This window comes from Lupinus angustifolius, chromosome LG06, assembly GCF_001865875.1.
Source record: "Lupinus angustifolius cultivar Tanjil chromosome LG06, LupAngTanjil_v1.0, whole genome shotgun sequence".
NCBI classification, from domain to species: domain Eukaryota; kingdom Viridiplantae; phylum Streptophyta; class Magnoliopsida; order Fabales; family Fabaceae; genus Lupinus; species Lupinus angustifolius.
The window spans coordinates 11,499,983-11,516,536 of record NC_032014.1 but is presented as its reverse complement, the minus strand read 5'-3'; the positions used below and the strand labels follow the sequence as shown (position 1 = coordinate 11,516,536).

The 16,554-nt window shown below is 36.1% G+C and overlaps 3 protein-coding genes across 3 annotated transcripts in view; all 3 read right to left on the bottom strand.

Moving 5' to 3' along the window:
- LOC109350452 (uncharacterized protein K02A2.6-like) overlaps positions 1-506 on the bottom strand; it is a 1,035-nt gene extending 529 nt beyond the window's left edge. Inside the window, exon 1 of the mRNA XM_019591688.1 lies at positions 25-506. Within this exon, the coding sequence (XP_019447233.1) occupies positions 25-506 (482 nt within the window). The remainder of the gene's footprint in view (positions 1-24) is intronic.
- On the bottom strand, positions 623-2,565 carry LOC109350451. The gene is made up of 3 exons (XM_019591687.1): positions 2,317-2,565; positions 1,613-2,208; positions 623-1,580 (listed from the first exon to the last, which is right to left on the bottom strand). The coding sequence occupies exons 1-3, from the start codon at positions 2,563-2,565 to the stop codon at positions 623-625; spliced, it is 1,803 nt and encodes a 600-aa protein (XP_019447232.1).
- LOC109349895 (protein DETOXIFICATION 51-like) lies at positions 14,285-16,116 on the bottom strand. The gene has a single exon (XM_019590946.1). The coding sequence runs from the start codon at positions 15,896-15,898 to the stop codon at positions 14,366-14,368; it is 1,533 nt and encodes a 510-aa protein (XP_019446491.1). The 5' UTR covers positions 15,899-16,116; the 3' UTR covers positions 14,285-14,365.

Here is a 16,554-nt window from a genome sequence, read left to right as displayed (position 1 = left end):
AGTACGTGATGGAGTTGATCCGACCAATTTGCCTTTGACTCGTCCAGCCTTTTCTTTATCCCTTTCAGGATGACCTTGTTTGCTGCTTCGGCCTGCCCATTAGTCTGTGGATGCTCTACTGAAGTGATGTGTTGTTTGATGCAGAGGCCTGATAACAATTCTTGGAATCTTCGATCGGCAAATTGGGTGCCGTTATTCGTTACTATGGCGGACGGGATGTCGAAACGAGTGATTATGCTTCGCCAAGTGAACTTCTGGATATTTTCTAAGGTGATGGTAGCCAATGCTTCTGCTTCTATCCATTTGGTGAAGTAATCTATAGCGACTATCAAAAATTTCAGCTGCTCCGTTGCTTGAGGGAAAGGTCCCAGAATGTCCATACCCCACCTACAGAAAGGCCAAGGCGCTTGTGTTGTGGTTAATTCTTCTGGTGGGGCTTTGTGGAAATCGGCGAAAAGTTGGCAACAAGTGCATTTTCGAGTGAGGTCTGTTGCGTCCTTTTCCATTGTGGGCCAGTAGTACCCAGCACGTAACACCTTCTTAGCAAGTGAGGCGGCGCCCAAATGATGCCCACAACTTTCCTCATGAACTTCTCTGAGGACGTAGTCCGCCCGATCCGGACCTAGGCATTTGAGCAAGGGGCGGTGAATCCTCGTCGATACAATGTTCCCCGGATCAGGGTGTACCAAGAGGAACACTTGAGGAACCGTTGCTTTTCCTTCAGGTGGGGAGGTATGGTGCCATGGAGGATGTATCGGATGAAAGGGCCCATCCAGTTGTCTGGGATCTCCACTCGTTCCACCGTCATGACACTTGGGTGGTAGACTGTTCCCTGGACGACGGACCGATTATTCCCGAGGCATTTGGTACTGGCGAGTTTGGACAAGATATCTGCTCGCACATGCTGAATGGTCGCTTCATCGAAGTCGGCCATGAGCTCTTTTACTTTTAGCATATATTTCCCAAGGAGGGTGTCCTTGGTCTGATATGCACCTGTAATTTGAGACACAGCTAATTGGGAATCGCTGCAAATTAATACCTTATGGGCGCCCACTTCTTTTGCTAGCTGTAGTCCGGCGATGCAAGCCTCATATTCTGCCTGATTGTTGGATGTTGGAAATGTGAAAGTGAGGGAATGCTCAATGGTTACTCCTTGTCCATCTTCCAGCAGAATTCCAGCCCCGCTGCCTCTCGGGTTAGAAGATCCATCGACGAAGATAGTCCATACCTGTTCTGGATCACCCTCTAGTGCGGCCAGCTCGGCCACGAAGTCAGATAGGACCTGGCTCTTGATGGCCGTGCAAGGTTCAAAACGGATGTCAAATTGAGAGAGCTCTATTGACCATGTGATCATCCGCCCAGCCAACTCCGGCTTATGCAAAATTGCCTGATTGGCTGGTTGGTTCTGACAATTTTTGTATGAGATTGGAAGTACTGGTGCAACCTTTGTGTGGCGACCAACAATGCATACGCCACTTTCTCCAGCTTCTGATACCTCAGTTTCGGGCCTTGTAGGGCCTTGCTTGTGAAATAAATCGGGTTTTGACCTTCTGCCGTTTCTCGTATCAGCACGACCGCTACTACTCCGTTGGATACGGCCAAATACACATACAGAAGTTCGTCAGGTAATGGTTTGGAGAGAATAGGTGGGGCGGCCAAAAATTGTTTAAAAGTGTTGAACGCCACTTTGCAACTCTCAGGCCATTCAAACTTCTTGCTCTTCTTCAATAACTGAAACAAGGGGAGGGAATGCTTGGCGGCGGACGGGAGAAACCTGGACAGCGCAGCTAGTCGCCCATTTAACTGTTGGACCTCCTTGATCGTGCGGGGACTCCTCATGTCGATGATTGCCTGGCATTTGAACGGATTTGCCTCGATTCCTCGGCTAGTCAGAAGAAAACTGAGGAATTTGTCCGCCTCCACTCCGAAAGTGCATTTTTCTGGATTTAGCCGCATGTTGTACTTGCGGAATTGTTGAAAAATGCTTTCCAAAATGGATACATGATCTTCGCCGAGGAGGCTTTTGGCGATCATATCATCCATGTAGACCTCCATGTGCTCTCCAGTTTTGCCGACAAACACCTTGCTCATCATCCTTTGATAAGTCGCCCTAACATTTTTCAAACCAAAGGGAATGACAGTGTAGCAGTAGGCGGCCTGATCAGTGATGAACGCTGTTTTTTCTTGGTCGGGAGGGTACATCGGGATCTGATTATAACCGAAGTATGCGTCCATGAAGGACAGGTACTGATAGGCTGAAGAATTATCCACCAAATGGTCAATGTTTGGAAGAGGATAAGGGTCTTTAGGGCATACCTTATTGAGATCCATGTAGTCCATGCACATCCGCCACTTCCCTGATGGTTTCTTCCCCAACACAACATTTTCCAACCACGTGGTGTAGGTGATTTCGCGGATGAAACCCGTCTCTAGCAACTCAGCCACTTTCAAAGCGACTTCCTTGGTCCTGTCAGCCCCCATTTTTCGCCTTCTTTGCACCACTAGTTTAGCACCTTGTTTTGTTGTCAATCGATGGCAGGCAAATGAAGGGTCTATACCAGGCATATCTGCCGCTGAATAGGCGAAGAGGTCCTAGTTTGCCTTCAAAGATGTCTCCACCCACAACCTTTGGCTTGGCAGAAGGGAACTGCCAAGGTACACTACCTGTCCTGGGGATTGGCCCAACTGTAGAGTTGTTTTTTCCCCTTCTGGTTGTGGTCGAAAGTCTCATTCGTTCGCCCGAACGTCCAATTCTACCATGTGCACGCCCCGAGATCTTTTGGAGGGGGGGACGTGCTGTTTGCTGAAGTGGGGGCGGAGGCTCATCTGGTAGCAACTACGAGCCGAGTGCTGGTCTCCTTTTACTGTGCAGACTTGGAGGCTGATTGAGAGGAACTTTATGCATAGATGGGGTGTAGAGACGATTGCTCCAAGCCTGTTCAAAGTTAGCTGGCCGATTATGGCGTTGTATGCTGAATCGCACACGACGACCAAGAACTTTGTTTGGACAGTCCTACTCATGGGGTGGTCACCGATTGTTAGCCAAATCTCTACATATTCCCTAGAGGTGATTCCCTGACCGGAAAATCCGACCAGCTGTCCATCATATGGTAGAAGGTCGCGGTCCCGGAGCTCCATTTTTTCAAACAGATCTTGAAAAATAACGTCAGCCGAGCTACCCTGATCAATGAACAGGCGACTAACCTTTTTGTTATTGAGTTTGGCGGTGATGACGAGGGGGTCATCATGCCCTTGGACGACACCTGCATAATCACGATTGTCGAAAGTAATGGGGAGAGCGGATCTGTAGTTCTGTCTCTGCTGGAAGTTTCTGGCAGCGATGTGCATTACCTCCCGCACATACTTTTTCTGGACGGTCCTAGAGGTACCCCAACGACAAAACCTCCTCAGATAGTGTTGATATCAACTGGGCCTTCAGTTGTCTGCCCGATGCCTATCCGCCTGAGGTCGTGGGGTAGGGCGACGTTGTTGAAATTGTGGAGGGGGCCGCCTTCTTGGAGGTTCTGGTCGACGATGTTGTGGTGATCGTCGACGTTGCTCCAGGCCTGCAATGAATCGCTGTAAATGACCAGCCTGTAGGAGATCTTCGATGATATCCCAGAGTTGGGTGCAGTCATTGGTTAAGTGGCCGAACATACTGTGATAGTCACAATATTTGGATCGGTCTTGCGGGCCTGACTTGGTAGGGCGTGGGCGTGGGAGTTGGACGAGGTGAGTGGAGAGGACCTCTTGCAGAATTCGTGAACGATTGGCGTTCAGGGGGTATAGGTGGAGTATTTGGCCTTTTTGGTTAGTGAGGGTAGGTCGCGGGGTAGGTCGTGGGGTCTTGACCGTTTGGTTTCTCGTGAGGGGTGATGTGTTTGGGGCTCGGTATGGGTGTGGATATGGTGGGTTTCTTCTAGATTGATGAATTGTTGGGCCTTGGAGCGGAGGTCCTCCATGGTAAGGTCGGCGTATTTGGCCAATTATGTGCAGAAAAGACCTTCCTGAAGGCCCATAACGAGGACATGCACTGCTACTTTGGGGCTTAGAGTACGCACCTTTATGGCCTCGGTATTAAACCGATCTAGATATGCCCGGATGGATTCATTGAATCCTTGGCGAATGCCAGATAGTGTGTATGATGACCTTGGTTGCTCCTTACTTGTCGTGAACCTTGTGTTGAAGGTCGAAGCTAGAGTTCCCCAAGTGTTGATGTTGTTTGGAGCCAGGCGGGTGAACCATTGGAGGGCCACCTTTTTAAGAGTCAGGGGGAAGGCCCTGCACATGATGGGGTCGGTCGCCCCAGGGAATAACATAGAAGCCTCGAAGGCGTCAAGGTGATCTTGTGGGTCCGCCGTTCCATCATACTGGTCCATGTTTGTGGGGCGGTTGAAATGGGAGGGTAATGGGTAAGCCATGATGGCAGGTGTAAAAGGATGTCTAGCACCACAAGAGTGGTGCGGGGTTGGTTGGGATGGTGGGCGGGACTCGCTCGCTGACTCTTCACAGTTACTTTCATGAATAGGGCGTTCCGAGTTATCTTCAGGGTTTATTTTGGATTGGCGGAGTTCTTGTATTACGTCGGCCTGTTGCTGGATGAGCCGCTCCTGGCATTCCAGCATCTAGAGGAGGTGTTGGGTGGTTTGTTGTTGTTCTGGAGTGGTATGGTGGCTTCGGCTGGCTTGATGGGATAGTTGTCTTGGTGGGGGAAGAGTACTTGGGGCAAGGTCGACTTGGCTGGTAGATAGAGCTCGGTTTCTGGTGGTTACCATGGTGTGAGTTGGAAGCACAGACATCGCCAATGTTCTTTCCTAGAACACAAAGGTACGTATAGTGATTGATCAGCTGCTAAGAAAGGAGAAGAGGATAGTCATCAAAGTAGCAAGATGAGGTAGGAGAGTTGGACCCGCCGGTGGAGGTACCTGAAAAGGTTCTCCGACGATCAAGTCAGTGTATGAACTAAGTGAATTGGAAATGTGAGAATAATGAAGGCAGAGAATAGTAGAGTGAGTAATGTTAAAGAGTAAAGAGGTTAAGATACTTCCTGTTGGTAGAGATCCCTATTTATAGAAGGGAGAGTTGACTTTGGCCACTTGGCAAGTGGTGCGACGCGTGGCCGACCAAAGGTATTGTCGGGGGTTGCTTTTCCCGTGTCAGGCAGTCTGCTAGGACCGTACATTGTGCCACTCTTGTCTTTTAGCCTGTGGTTGGTTTGGTAGCCGTTCTACAGTCTGTCTGTCGTGCTGGCCCGTGGGTTGGTGAGGTACTGAAGGCATGCTGTCTCTAAGGTCAATTCTGGTGGTCCCAACACGCGGGACCCACCTCGGCGACCAAGTATGTGACTCTTCGATTCGCCGGGTAGGAACAATTATTGTTATGTTTTTGGTTAAATATGTTTTTGTAAAGTAAGGTTAGATTTTAATTCGAGAAATATAAAAACATTTTGTAGTACTTACAACCTACTTCATCTTATACAAACAAACTTAAAAAGGAAAACCCTTGTCTGAAAAAATAACCTAATTTACTCTTGTTTTCCCTCTGTCATTACTAAAATTTGTTTAAGTAATGAAGTATTGGTGCTGCATATTATATATATGTGCCGTATCATGTTATCACTTAACAAATCTTCGCAAACTACAGGCTCATGTATATGCATATACAAGCAAAAATAAAAAATTAAAGAAGAATGAAAGCATGTATTTGAGGATATTATTTAAGAATTCAAAAATAACATAAAAATAGAAATTTAAGTGAAGACAAATCTTGAAGACTAGATGGATACCAAATTGCAAACATATATGCTTGGAAATAGAATAAAAATAGATTTATAAATTGAAGTAAATCATGCGTAAAAATAATATTGATGAAAAAGTTTTTAATAGATTTTTAAATTTTTAACAACATCTCTATAAATATCATGTATCATGATATAACAATGACTTGTGAGAAACATGTTTTTAAACTTAAATCTCATTCATAAAATATGATAGGTAACATGATTTTATAGTTGAGTATCATTAATAAAATATAAATATGATAGTGACATGTTTTTATGCTTGAATGTCATTCATAAAATATGATAATTGTTAAAATGATAGGAGACATGGACTAATGAGAAATAAATGAAAAATATTCTCATTATTGAATTGAATGAAGAAAAAAAAGAAAGCAAATATGGCTTATTTATACAAGAGAAATGAGGAAAAGAAAGCTTGTAAAACAAGTAACTAACACAAACCTAACTAGCTAATTTCTAACTTCTTAACCAACAAGCGGGTGAGTGAACATTTTCAAATCCCAACTTGTAATCTTGATTTGAAGCAACAACAATGTTTAACCATCCATGACAGAAGTTATATCATCAAACGCTTAATCATCCATGGCTGAAGCTATACCTTTGCTTAACCACCATGAATAGAAGCTAACAATCCAATGCTTAACCATTCACGACACAAGATTGAGGATATTATTTAAGAATTCAAAAACAAAATATAGAGAAATTGTATTGGAAAATGGTGTCTTTAATATTGTAAAAAATATTAGTTATATTTTTAATGCAAACTTTTAATTGACAATTGTGTCTTTAATATAGTAAAAGAATATTAGTTATATTTTTTAATATATACTTTTAATTTTTTAAATTCTTAACCAATACTTCAAAATACATCTTAGCATTGTTATTTAATTTCTAAACTGGTATATCAATTAACAATCAATAGAAAAACTATAAGAAAAATATCAAATTATGTTTTAGTGGATTAATTTTTGGAATATTGGATATGACATAATCATAAATTCATAATATACCATCATTATCTCAAGACCAAATTATAATTTTTTAAATTATTTTATTTAATATTAACAAACTATTTTTTCATGTCATCTATTACAATTGCGTCCATTGTAATTATTTGTCTTTAATTCGAAATTTGACAATATTCAAGTATATTTATGGGATGAATGGAGTATTGATGGTCTAGGATATCCAATCTACATGTTGTAATAAGGATAACTCTCTCTGAAAAAACCTTGTAACCCTTGATACATTCTGATCAAACTCTTCCAGTAGAAACTAATTCAAAGATTTAGAGCTTCAAGTTTTTTACACTACTCAAATTTCGGGAAAGAAAAATACTCCATCAACCCCTACTTACAGTGTCTGATTCTTTAATAGGCCAAAAATTAGAACTAGAGTCCTATAAAAATTGCTAGCACACTTGTGGATTTGTATTTATTTCATTAAAACATCAATAAAATCAAATAAAGTATATATGTTTTCATTTTTACACACATGATTGGGTAGATTACTGATAGACTCTTTCATTGTCTTATTATAGTATTTTCCTTATCACTTGACAAAAATTGACCATCATAACGTGTAGGAATGACACAAAATTATTGTGAATGGATATAAATTCAATAAGTTGAGTAAATCATAATAGAAAACCTATTATGTAGAAAAATTATTTCTATTAACATAATGATTCAGAGGATGGGATAAATTGAAGTAAAAATAACATAAAAATAGAAATTTAAGCGAAGACAAATCTTGAAGACTAGATGGATACCAAAATGCAAACATATATGCTTGGAAATAGAATAAAAATAGATTTATAAATTGAAGTAAATCATGCGTAAAAATAATATTGATGAAAAAGTTTTTAATAGATTTTTAAATTTTTAACAACATCTCTATAAATATCATGTATCATGATATAACAATGACTTGTGAGAAACATGTTTTTAAACTTAAATCTCATTCATAAAATATGATAGGTAACATGATTTTATAGTTGAGTATCATTAATAAAATATAAATATGACAGTGACATGTTTTTATGCTTGAATGTCATTCATAAAATATGACAATTGTTAAAATGATAGGAGACATGGACTAATGAGAAATGAATGAAAAATATTCCCATTATTGAATTGAATGAAGAAAAAAAAGAAAGCAAATATGGCTTATTTATACAAGAGAAATGAGGAAAAGAAAGCTTGTAAAACAAGTAACTAACACAAACCTAACTAGCTAATTTCCAACTTCTTAACCAACAAGCGGGTGAGTGAACATTTTCAAATCCCAACTTGTAATCTTGATTTGAAGCAATAACAATGCTTAACCATCCATGACAGAAGCTATATCATCAAACGCTTAATCATCCATGGCAGAAGCTATACCTTTGCTTAACCACCATGAATAGAAGCTAACAATCCAATGCTTAACCATTCACGACACAAGATTGAGGATATTATTTAAGAATTCAAAAACAAAATATAGAGAAATTGTATTGGAAAATGGTGTCTTTAATATTGTAAAAAATATTAGTTATATTTTTAATGCAAACTTTTAATTGACAATTGTGTCTTTAATATAGTAAAAGAATATTAGTTATATTTTTTAATATATACTTTTAATTTTTTAAATTCTTAACCAATACTTCAAAATACATCTTAGCATTGTTATTTAATTTCTAAACTGGTATATCAATTAACAATCAATAGAAAAACTATAAGAAAAATATCAAATTATGTTTTAGTGGATTAATTTTTGGAATATTGGATATGACATAATCATAAATTCATAATATACCATCATTATCTCAAGACCAAATTATAATTTTTTAAATTATTTTATTTAATATTAACAAACTATTTTTTCATGTCATCTATTACAATTGCGTCCATTGTAATTATTTGTCTTTAATTCGAAATTTGACAATATTCAAGTATATTTATGGGATGAATGGAGTATTGATGGTCTAGGATATCCAATCTACATGTTGTAATAAGGATAACTCTCTCTGAAAAAACCTTGTAACCCTTGATACATTCTGATCAAACTCTTCCAGTAGAAACTAATTCAAAGATTTAGAGCTTCAAGTTTTTTACACTACTCAAATTTCGGGAAAGAGAAATACTCCATCAACCCCTACTTACAGGGTCTGATTCTTTAATAGGCCAAAAATTAGAAATAGAGTCCTATAAAAATTGCTAGCACACTTGTGGATTTGTATTTATTTCATTAAAACATCAATAAAATCAAATAAAGTATATATGTTTTCATTTTTACACACATGATTGGGTAGATTACTGATAGACTCTTTCATTGTCTTATTATAGTATTTTCCTTATCACTTGACAAAAATTGACCATCATAACGTGTAGGAATGACACAAAATTATTGTGAATGGATATAATTTCAATAAGTTGAGTAAATCATAATAGAAAACCTATTATGTAGAAAAATTATTTCTATTAACATAATGATTCAGAGGATGGGATAAATTGAAGTAAAAATAACATAAAAATAGAAATTTAAGCGAAGACAAATCTTGAAGACTAGATGGATACCAAAATGCAAACATATATGCTTGGAAATAGAATAAAAATAGATTTATAAATTGAAGTAAATCATGCGTAAAAATAATATTGATGAAAAAGTTTTTAATAGATTTTTAAATTTTTAACAACATCTCTATAAATATCATGTATCATGATATAACAATGACTTGTGAGAAACATGTTTTTAAACTTAAATCTCATTCATAAAATATGATAGGTAACATGATTTTATAGTTGAGTATCATTAATAAAATAGAAATATGACAGTGACATGTTTTTATGCTTGAATGTCATTCATAAAATATGACAATTGTTAAAATGATAGGAGACATGGACTAATGAGAAATGAATGAAAAATATTCCCATTATTGAATTGAATGAAGAAAAAAAAGAAAGCAAATATGGCTTATTTATACAAGAGAAATGAGGAAAAGAAAGCTTGTAAAACAAGTAACTAACACAAACCTAACTAGCTAATTTCTAACTTCTTAACCAACAAGCGGGTGAGTGAACATTTTCAAATCCCAACTTGTAATCTTGATTTGAAGCAATAACAATGCTTAACCATCCATGACAGAAGCTATATCATCAAACGCTTAATCATCCATGGCAGAAGCTATATCTTTGCTTAACCACCATGAATAGAAGCTAACAATCCAATGCTTAACCATTCACGACACAAGATTGAGGATATTATTTAAGAATTCAAAAACAAAATATAGAGAAATTGTATTGGAAAATGGTGTCTTTAATATTGTAAAAAATATTAGTTATATTTTTAATGCAAACTTTTAATTGACAATTGTGTCTTTAATATAGTAAAAGAATATTAGTTATATTTTTTAATATATACTTTTAATTTTTTAAATTCTTAACCAATACTTCAAAATACATCTTAGCATTGTTATTTAATTTCTAAACTGGTATATCAATTAACAATCAATAGAAAAACTATAAGAAAAATATCAAATTATGTTTTAGTGGATTAATTTTTGGAATATTGGATATGACATAATCATAAATTTATAATATACCATCATTATCTCAAGACCAAATTATAATTTTTTAAATTATTTTATTTCATATTAACAAACTATTTTTTCATGTCATCTATTACAATTGCGTCCATTGTAATTATTTGTCTTTAATTCGAAATTTGACAATATTCAAGTATATTTATGGGATGAATGGAGTATTGATGGTCTAGGATATCCAATCTACATGTTGTAATAAGGATAACTCTCTCTGAAAAAACCTTGTAACCCTTGATACATTCTGATCAAACTCTTCCAGTAGAAACTAATTCAAAGATTTAGAGCTTCAAGTTTTTTACACTACTCAAATTTCGGGAAAGAAAAATACTCCATCAACCCCTACTTACAGTGTCTGATTCTTTAATAGGCCAAAAATTAGAACTAGAGTCCTATAAAAATTGCTAGCACACTTGTGGATTTGTATTTATTTCATTAAAACATCAATAAAATCAAATAAAGTATATATGTTTTCATTTTTACACACATGATTGGGTAGATTACTGATAGACTCTTTCATTGTCTTATTATAGTATTTTCCTTATCACTTGACAAAAATTGACCATCATAACGTGTAGGAATGACACAAAATTATTGTGAATGGATATAAATTCAATAAGTTGAGTAAATCATAATAGAAAACCTATTATGTAGAAAAATTATTTCTATTAACATAATGATTCAGAGGATGGGATAAATTGAAGTAAAAATAACATAAAAATAGAAATTTAAGTGAAGACAAATCTTGAAGACTAGATGGATACCAAAATGCAAACATATATGCTTGGAAATAGAATAAAAATAGATTTATAAATTGAAGTAAATCATGCGTAAAAATAATATTGATGAAAAAGTTTTTAATAGATTTTTAAATTTTTAACAACATCTCTATAAATATCATGTATCATGATATAACAATGACTTGTGAGAAACATGTTTTTAAACTTAAATCTCATTCATAAAATATGATAGGTAACATGATTTTATAGTTGAGTATCATTAATAAAATAATGAGGAAAAGAAAGCTTGTAAAACAAGTAACTAACACAAACCTAACTAGCTAATTTCTAACTTCTTAACCAACAAGCGGGTGAGTGAACATTTTCAAATCCCAACTTGTAATCTTGATTTGAAGCAATAACAATGCTTAACCATCCATGACAGAAGTTATATCATCAAACGCTTAATCATCCATGGCAGAAGTTATATCTTTGTTTAACCACCATGAATAGAAGCTAACAATCCAATGCTTAACCATTCATGACATAAGTTATATCTAAGCTTAACCACCATGAACAGAAGTGAGCCAACTATTGATGATGAAAGAGACAAAAAATGGATCGGAATCTTGAACCTAATATGCTGCTTCAATTATGTAAAAGTACACACTATAATGGTGTTGTGTGACAGAGGTAATGAAAATATAGTAATCAAGAAAAGAGGTAGTTGGGGTCAGAAGTCCGCCTATAACTCTTTGAGCAATGTTTGTGAAAAATAGATACAAGAAATATCCAAGAACATGAGACGTCCAATTACAAGTGTGTGTAAAGATGCAACAAGTAAAGCTCCATCTCAGAAAAAGTATCAACTTGAACTTACATAGGAAAGTAGCAAACGACATGACACTTTGGCACTTTGCATGAGTGACAATATATTTTTCATTGCATCTACACTATTGCATTGTAGGAACATTACATCACCTTCTGTTATGGCCAACAATTTGAGTCAGATGTGCCTCTTTCATGCATCACATTAAGAAAAGGAAGAACGAAGGAGATTGAAAACAAGAATAATCAAAGAAGATGAAGGCATAAGCGGAAGCGCATAATTATTGCTGTGATACCATGTTGAAATGGTAGGAGACATAGACTAATTTTCTTGATGAAACAAGAAAGAATGATAAATGAATGAAAATATTCTCATTATTGAATTGAATGAAAAAGTGAACCAATATGGCTTATTTATACAATAGAAAAGAGGGGGAAAAACTTGTAAAACAAGCAACTAACACAAAACTAACTAGCTAATTCCTAACTTCCTAACCAACAATCATCTTCCAAAAATAACCTGTAAAATATCTTTAATATCTCCTGAAGCTGGTGAATGAACATTTTTAACTCTCAGCTTGTAATCTTGATTTGAAGCAATAACAACGCTTAATCATCCATGACAGAAGCTATATCATCAAATGCTTAACCATCCATGGCAGAAGTTATATCTTTGTTTAACCACAATGAACAGAAGCTAACCATCCAATGTTTAACCATTCATCACAGAAGTTATATTTGAGTTTAATCACTATGGACAGAAACAAACCAACCATTGATGATGAAAGAAAGAACAGTTGTATATTTATCTAATTTTATGAATTGATTCGTATAATTTAACTGAAAACTTAAGTATTTTCCAAGAAAATCAAAATGAAAACCTATCCAATATTTTCATCATGAGAAAATACATAACTAAAAATGTGTGATGTTGGATTTTTAATAATCTAGATAGGTCAGATTGTTTGACTATATAATAGGAGTTTAAAATTTATATACTAATAGTGTAAAGTTTTTTTACACAGCTAGTATTTATCTATCATTGATTTATATTACTTTTATTTGAGAGTCAATTATGATCAATATATGAATGATTGATAATTTACTGACAGTATAAAAAATAGTTACAAGTATATATATTAAATCTATATAACAATTAAAGTAATGTTTGTTTATGTATGTGAAGCTTAAATGACCAACTAATTGAACCATGTGAGATATAAAATGGGTGAATTTTAAATGTATTTTATTATTTAATTAAGGAATTAAAACTGAATAAAAAAATCTATGAGAATGACACTTAATGAGAGTGATAAATTCACATATCAAAATGGATTAATCCCTTACTCACAACACTTTTGTTTAACACAAAAAATGTTATATTGATTAATTAATAAAATTGAAGGGAATTGTGTATAATTATCCCTTAAAGACACTGAGATAAAATAGAGGATATGATATGGGCTTAAACAGTCAAACTTACAATTTACAACCAACCCTTTCTAATTTCTAACTTTTATCATCTTATTAATATTCAATACAATATAATATTACTGTGAGAGAAAAATGTATTGTGTAATAAATTAGTGTGAGGGGATTCACTTCCTCTAAAACTAAGTTTTTATCTCTATACATTTTAATCATCCATTTAAGCTAAATTTAATAGTTTAGATCTACCATTAACTCAAATTATTAAATTTTATTAGGATGAATAATTAAGACGTAGAATAAGTTAATTTACGGTAAATAAATGGATCCCCTCCTAAAATTAGTTAGGATGAAAATGCAAGGAGTGCATATGGGGTAAGTCAAAAGAGTGACTGTCCAGGGCACATGGTGAAAGGTGTTCGATTGATGATTTTATTCATGTTAATTGTTAATTCTCTCCCCATCTCTTTGTTATGTGTCTCGTTCTGTATTTCACACAACACCTTCTCTTATTTTATCTTTTAGAATGTAAAGCCCTTGACCGCCATTTATTTTAGATTGTAAAGTTCATCACAAGAGCTCTTTTTCACTTGTTTTATAGATTGTAAAACTGAATATTATAATTTGATCCAAAACAGAATACATATCAAAATGTGGTAAGTAACATTTTTAAGAGAGGGGTTAAACAATTCCAAGTAAAAAAATGAGTATCTTGCATTTCAGCTCCTCAGAGATGGAACAAGAATACAAGATCCTCCATTAGTAGAGAAAGAAATTCTGTCAGTTGAAAGAATAAAAGCACCATAAATAGAAAGACCACAAATATTATTATATTTTCTTTTGTTTTAAAAAAATACTTATCGCCTTATTACTTGTCTCAACAAATTTAATGCTTTAAGATATCATATTCCCTTGCTATTATACTCATTTTTTTTTATGAAAATTACAAAAATAAAAACAGATATTACATCATCACGGAATGGTTTTCAATTTTCAGAGCGATCAAGAAGACTATGAAGTCAACGTAACAACGCTGGTCAGCATCTCTTTCGGGCCATCCATCATTCCACCGTCACCATTATATTCATCAGCTGACGTCATTTGTTGGGCCCGCCGGGCTTCAAAATCCCAATCAGTAGTCCCAATCACACACAACATAAGCCCAGCACAACAAACCTGGGCCATAAGCAAGCCCAACCAAAGCCCACAAAACCCAACCTTAAACCAAAACCCAAGCCCGACCGCCACGGGCATCCCAACCAAATAAAATGCGCTCAAGTTCACATTCGCCGCCACACTCGGCCGCGCCGTCCCTCTCACCACCCCACAAGCCACCGTCTGCGGGCAGTTACCGAGCTCACACAGCCCCAAAATAGGCAGCGCCGCTGATGTCAACCTCAAAATATTCTCATCTCCGGTGAACATCCTCCCCCACCGATGCCTCATCGCGGTGGCGAAAATCATCGCAGAGAATCCCATTATCGCCGCCATGAAAACAGAAACCACTGCAGATAACTTCGCCTTAGATGCCCTATTCGCTCCAAGCTCATTCCCCACGCGTGTTGACACTGCGAACCCTAACGACGACGGGAAAACATAGATCAACGCCGTGGTTTGTATAAGCACTCCCATTGAAGCCACCGTCGCGGTGGGGTCCACAAGGAGTCCACATAGAACAATCATGATCTCGTACCACCACCATTCCAAGCAAACCGATATGCAACTCGGCGCGGCGAGTTTAAGCAACGGCATGAACCCCGCGAAGTTGAAACACTCCAAACTTGGTTTTGTCCACGTTGGTTTATGCAAACCGGTTATGTAAACGTAGGAAACAAGAAACATAAGGATTGCTATATTCGACGATGCTGATGCTGCTGCAACACCAGCTACTCCAAACTTATAATGATTCACGAGGAAATAGTTGAAGGGAAGATGAAGGGTTGTGCCAAAAAGTGAAGCTAGAGTTAGTGGGTGAGTGATGTTTTGAGAGCGAAGGTAAATGCGGATTGGGTGAATGAACGAGTTTGTGATGAGGTCTGGTAAAGTAAATAAAAGATAGGTTTGTGATATAAGAGTGAGGTTTTTTTCTTGATGGAGTAATACGAGGATTTTTGAGATGTTAAGCCATAAGAGTGAGATGGGTATGGAACAAGAGAGAAGGAAAATGATGCATCGGTGAAGAGTTATAGAGAGCAGTTTGGGACGGTTTGCTCCAAAGGCTTGAGAGCATAGAGGTTCCATACCAAGTGATAGACCAGAGAGAACTGAGTAGCCTGTGATGTTGGCAAAGGCTATGGCTAATGAACCTGCAGCGAGTTCGATGTCTCCGAGGTGGCCGAGGAAGAGCATGGAGACAATGGAACGTGAGTAGAAAATGAGTGCTGTTAGGGCTATGGGGGAAGCAAGAAAGAAGAGGGATTTGATTTCTGTGATTATTATTGAGAAAGTGGAATTAGAGTAAGTTGTCTTTTCTGGGTCAATGAAGGTGTAATCTGGTAATAAAAGATTGGTTTCGTTTGTCTCTGTTTTTGTTGATTTTGCCATGGTGATGGTGGTACTAGTTTGGGAAAAAATTGATGGTGATTGATGAAATATGAGAAGAATAAGTTGATGGGAATGAAGGGTATGGTATTTGATGGGAATGTGAAAGTGGCAGTGACAGTGGCAGAGATACTCTCGTAAAGAGCACTCTGTTTTTTTGATAATGAAATGAGATGGCCAAACACTACAGAATAATATTTGTGGGTACTAGCCAACACAATTTACTGCGTCTCAGTGTGGATATTGCATCATGAGAAGTATGTATAAATAGAGAAGTTTAGGGGTGATTTTCCTATTTAAATAATTAGGCGTGAGAGTAGACTTTTTCTATTTCAATGTTAAAACAAATCACTAATGTCAGCCAAAAAATTTAGATTCTTAAATATGTTTTAAATCACATAATTGGATAAGAACATGACTATAATTATAATCATAATATTGTAATTATAATTACTATTATTGTGGGAAATGAAATTATGCTTACAACTAATAAAAATTAGTATTATAGAAACAAGATTTATAAAAAAAAAAATAAACCTTGATATAGTTATACAAAAATAACTTTGCTGATTTAGTTTTGATATTTCAAATACAATTTAAATCTTTACCTTGAATATTAGGGATGCTATACTGTTTTTAACATATATATTATATATATA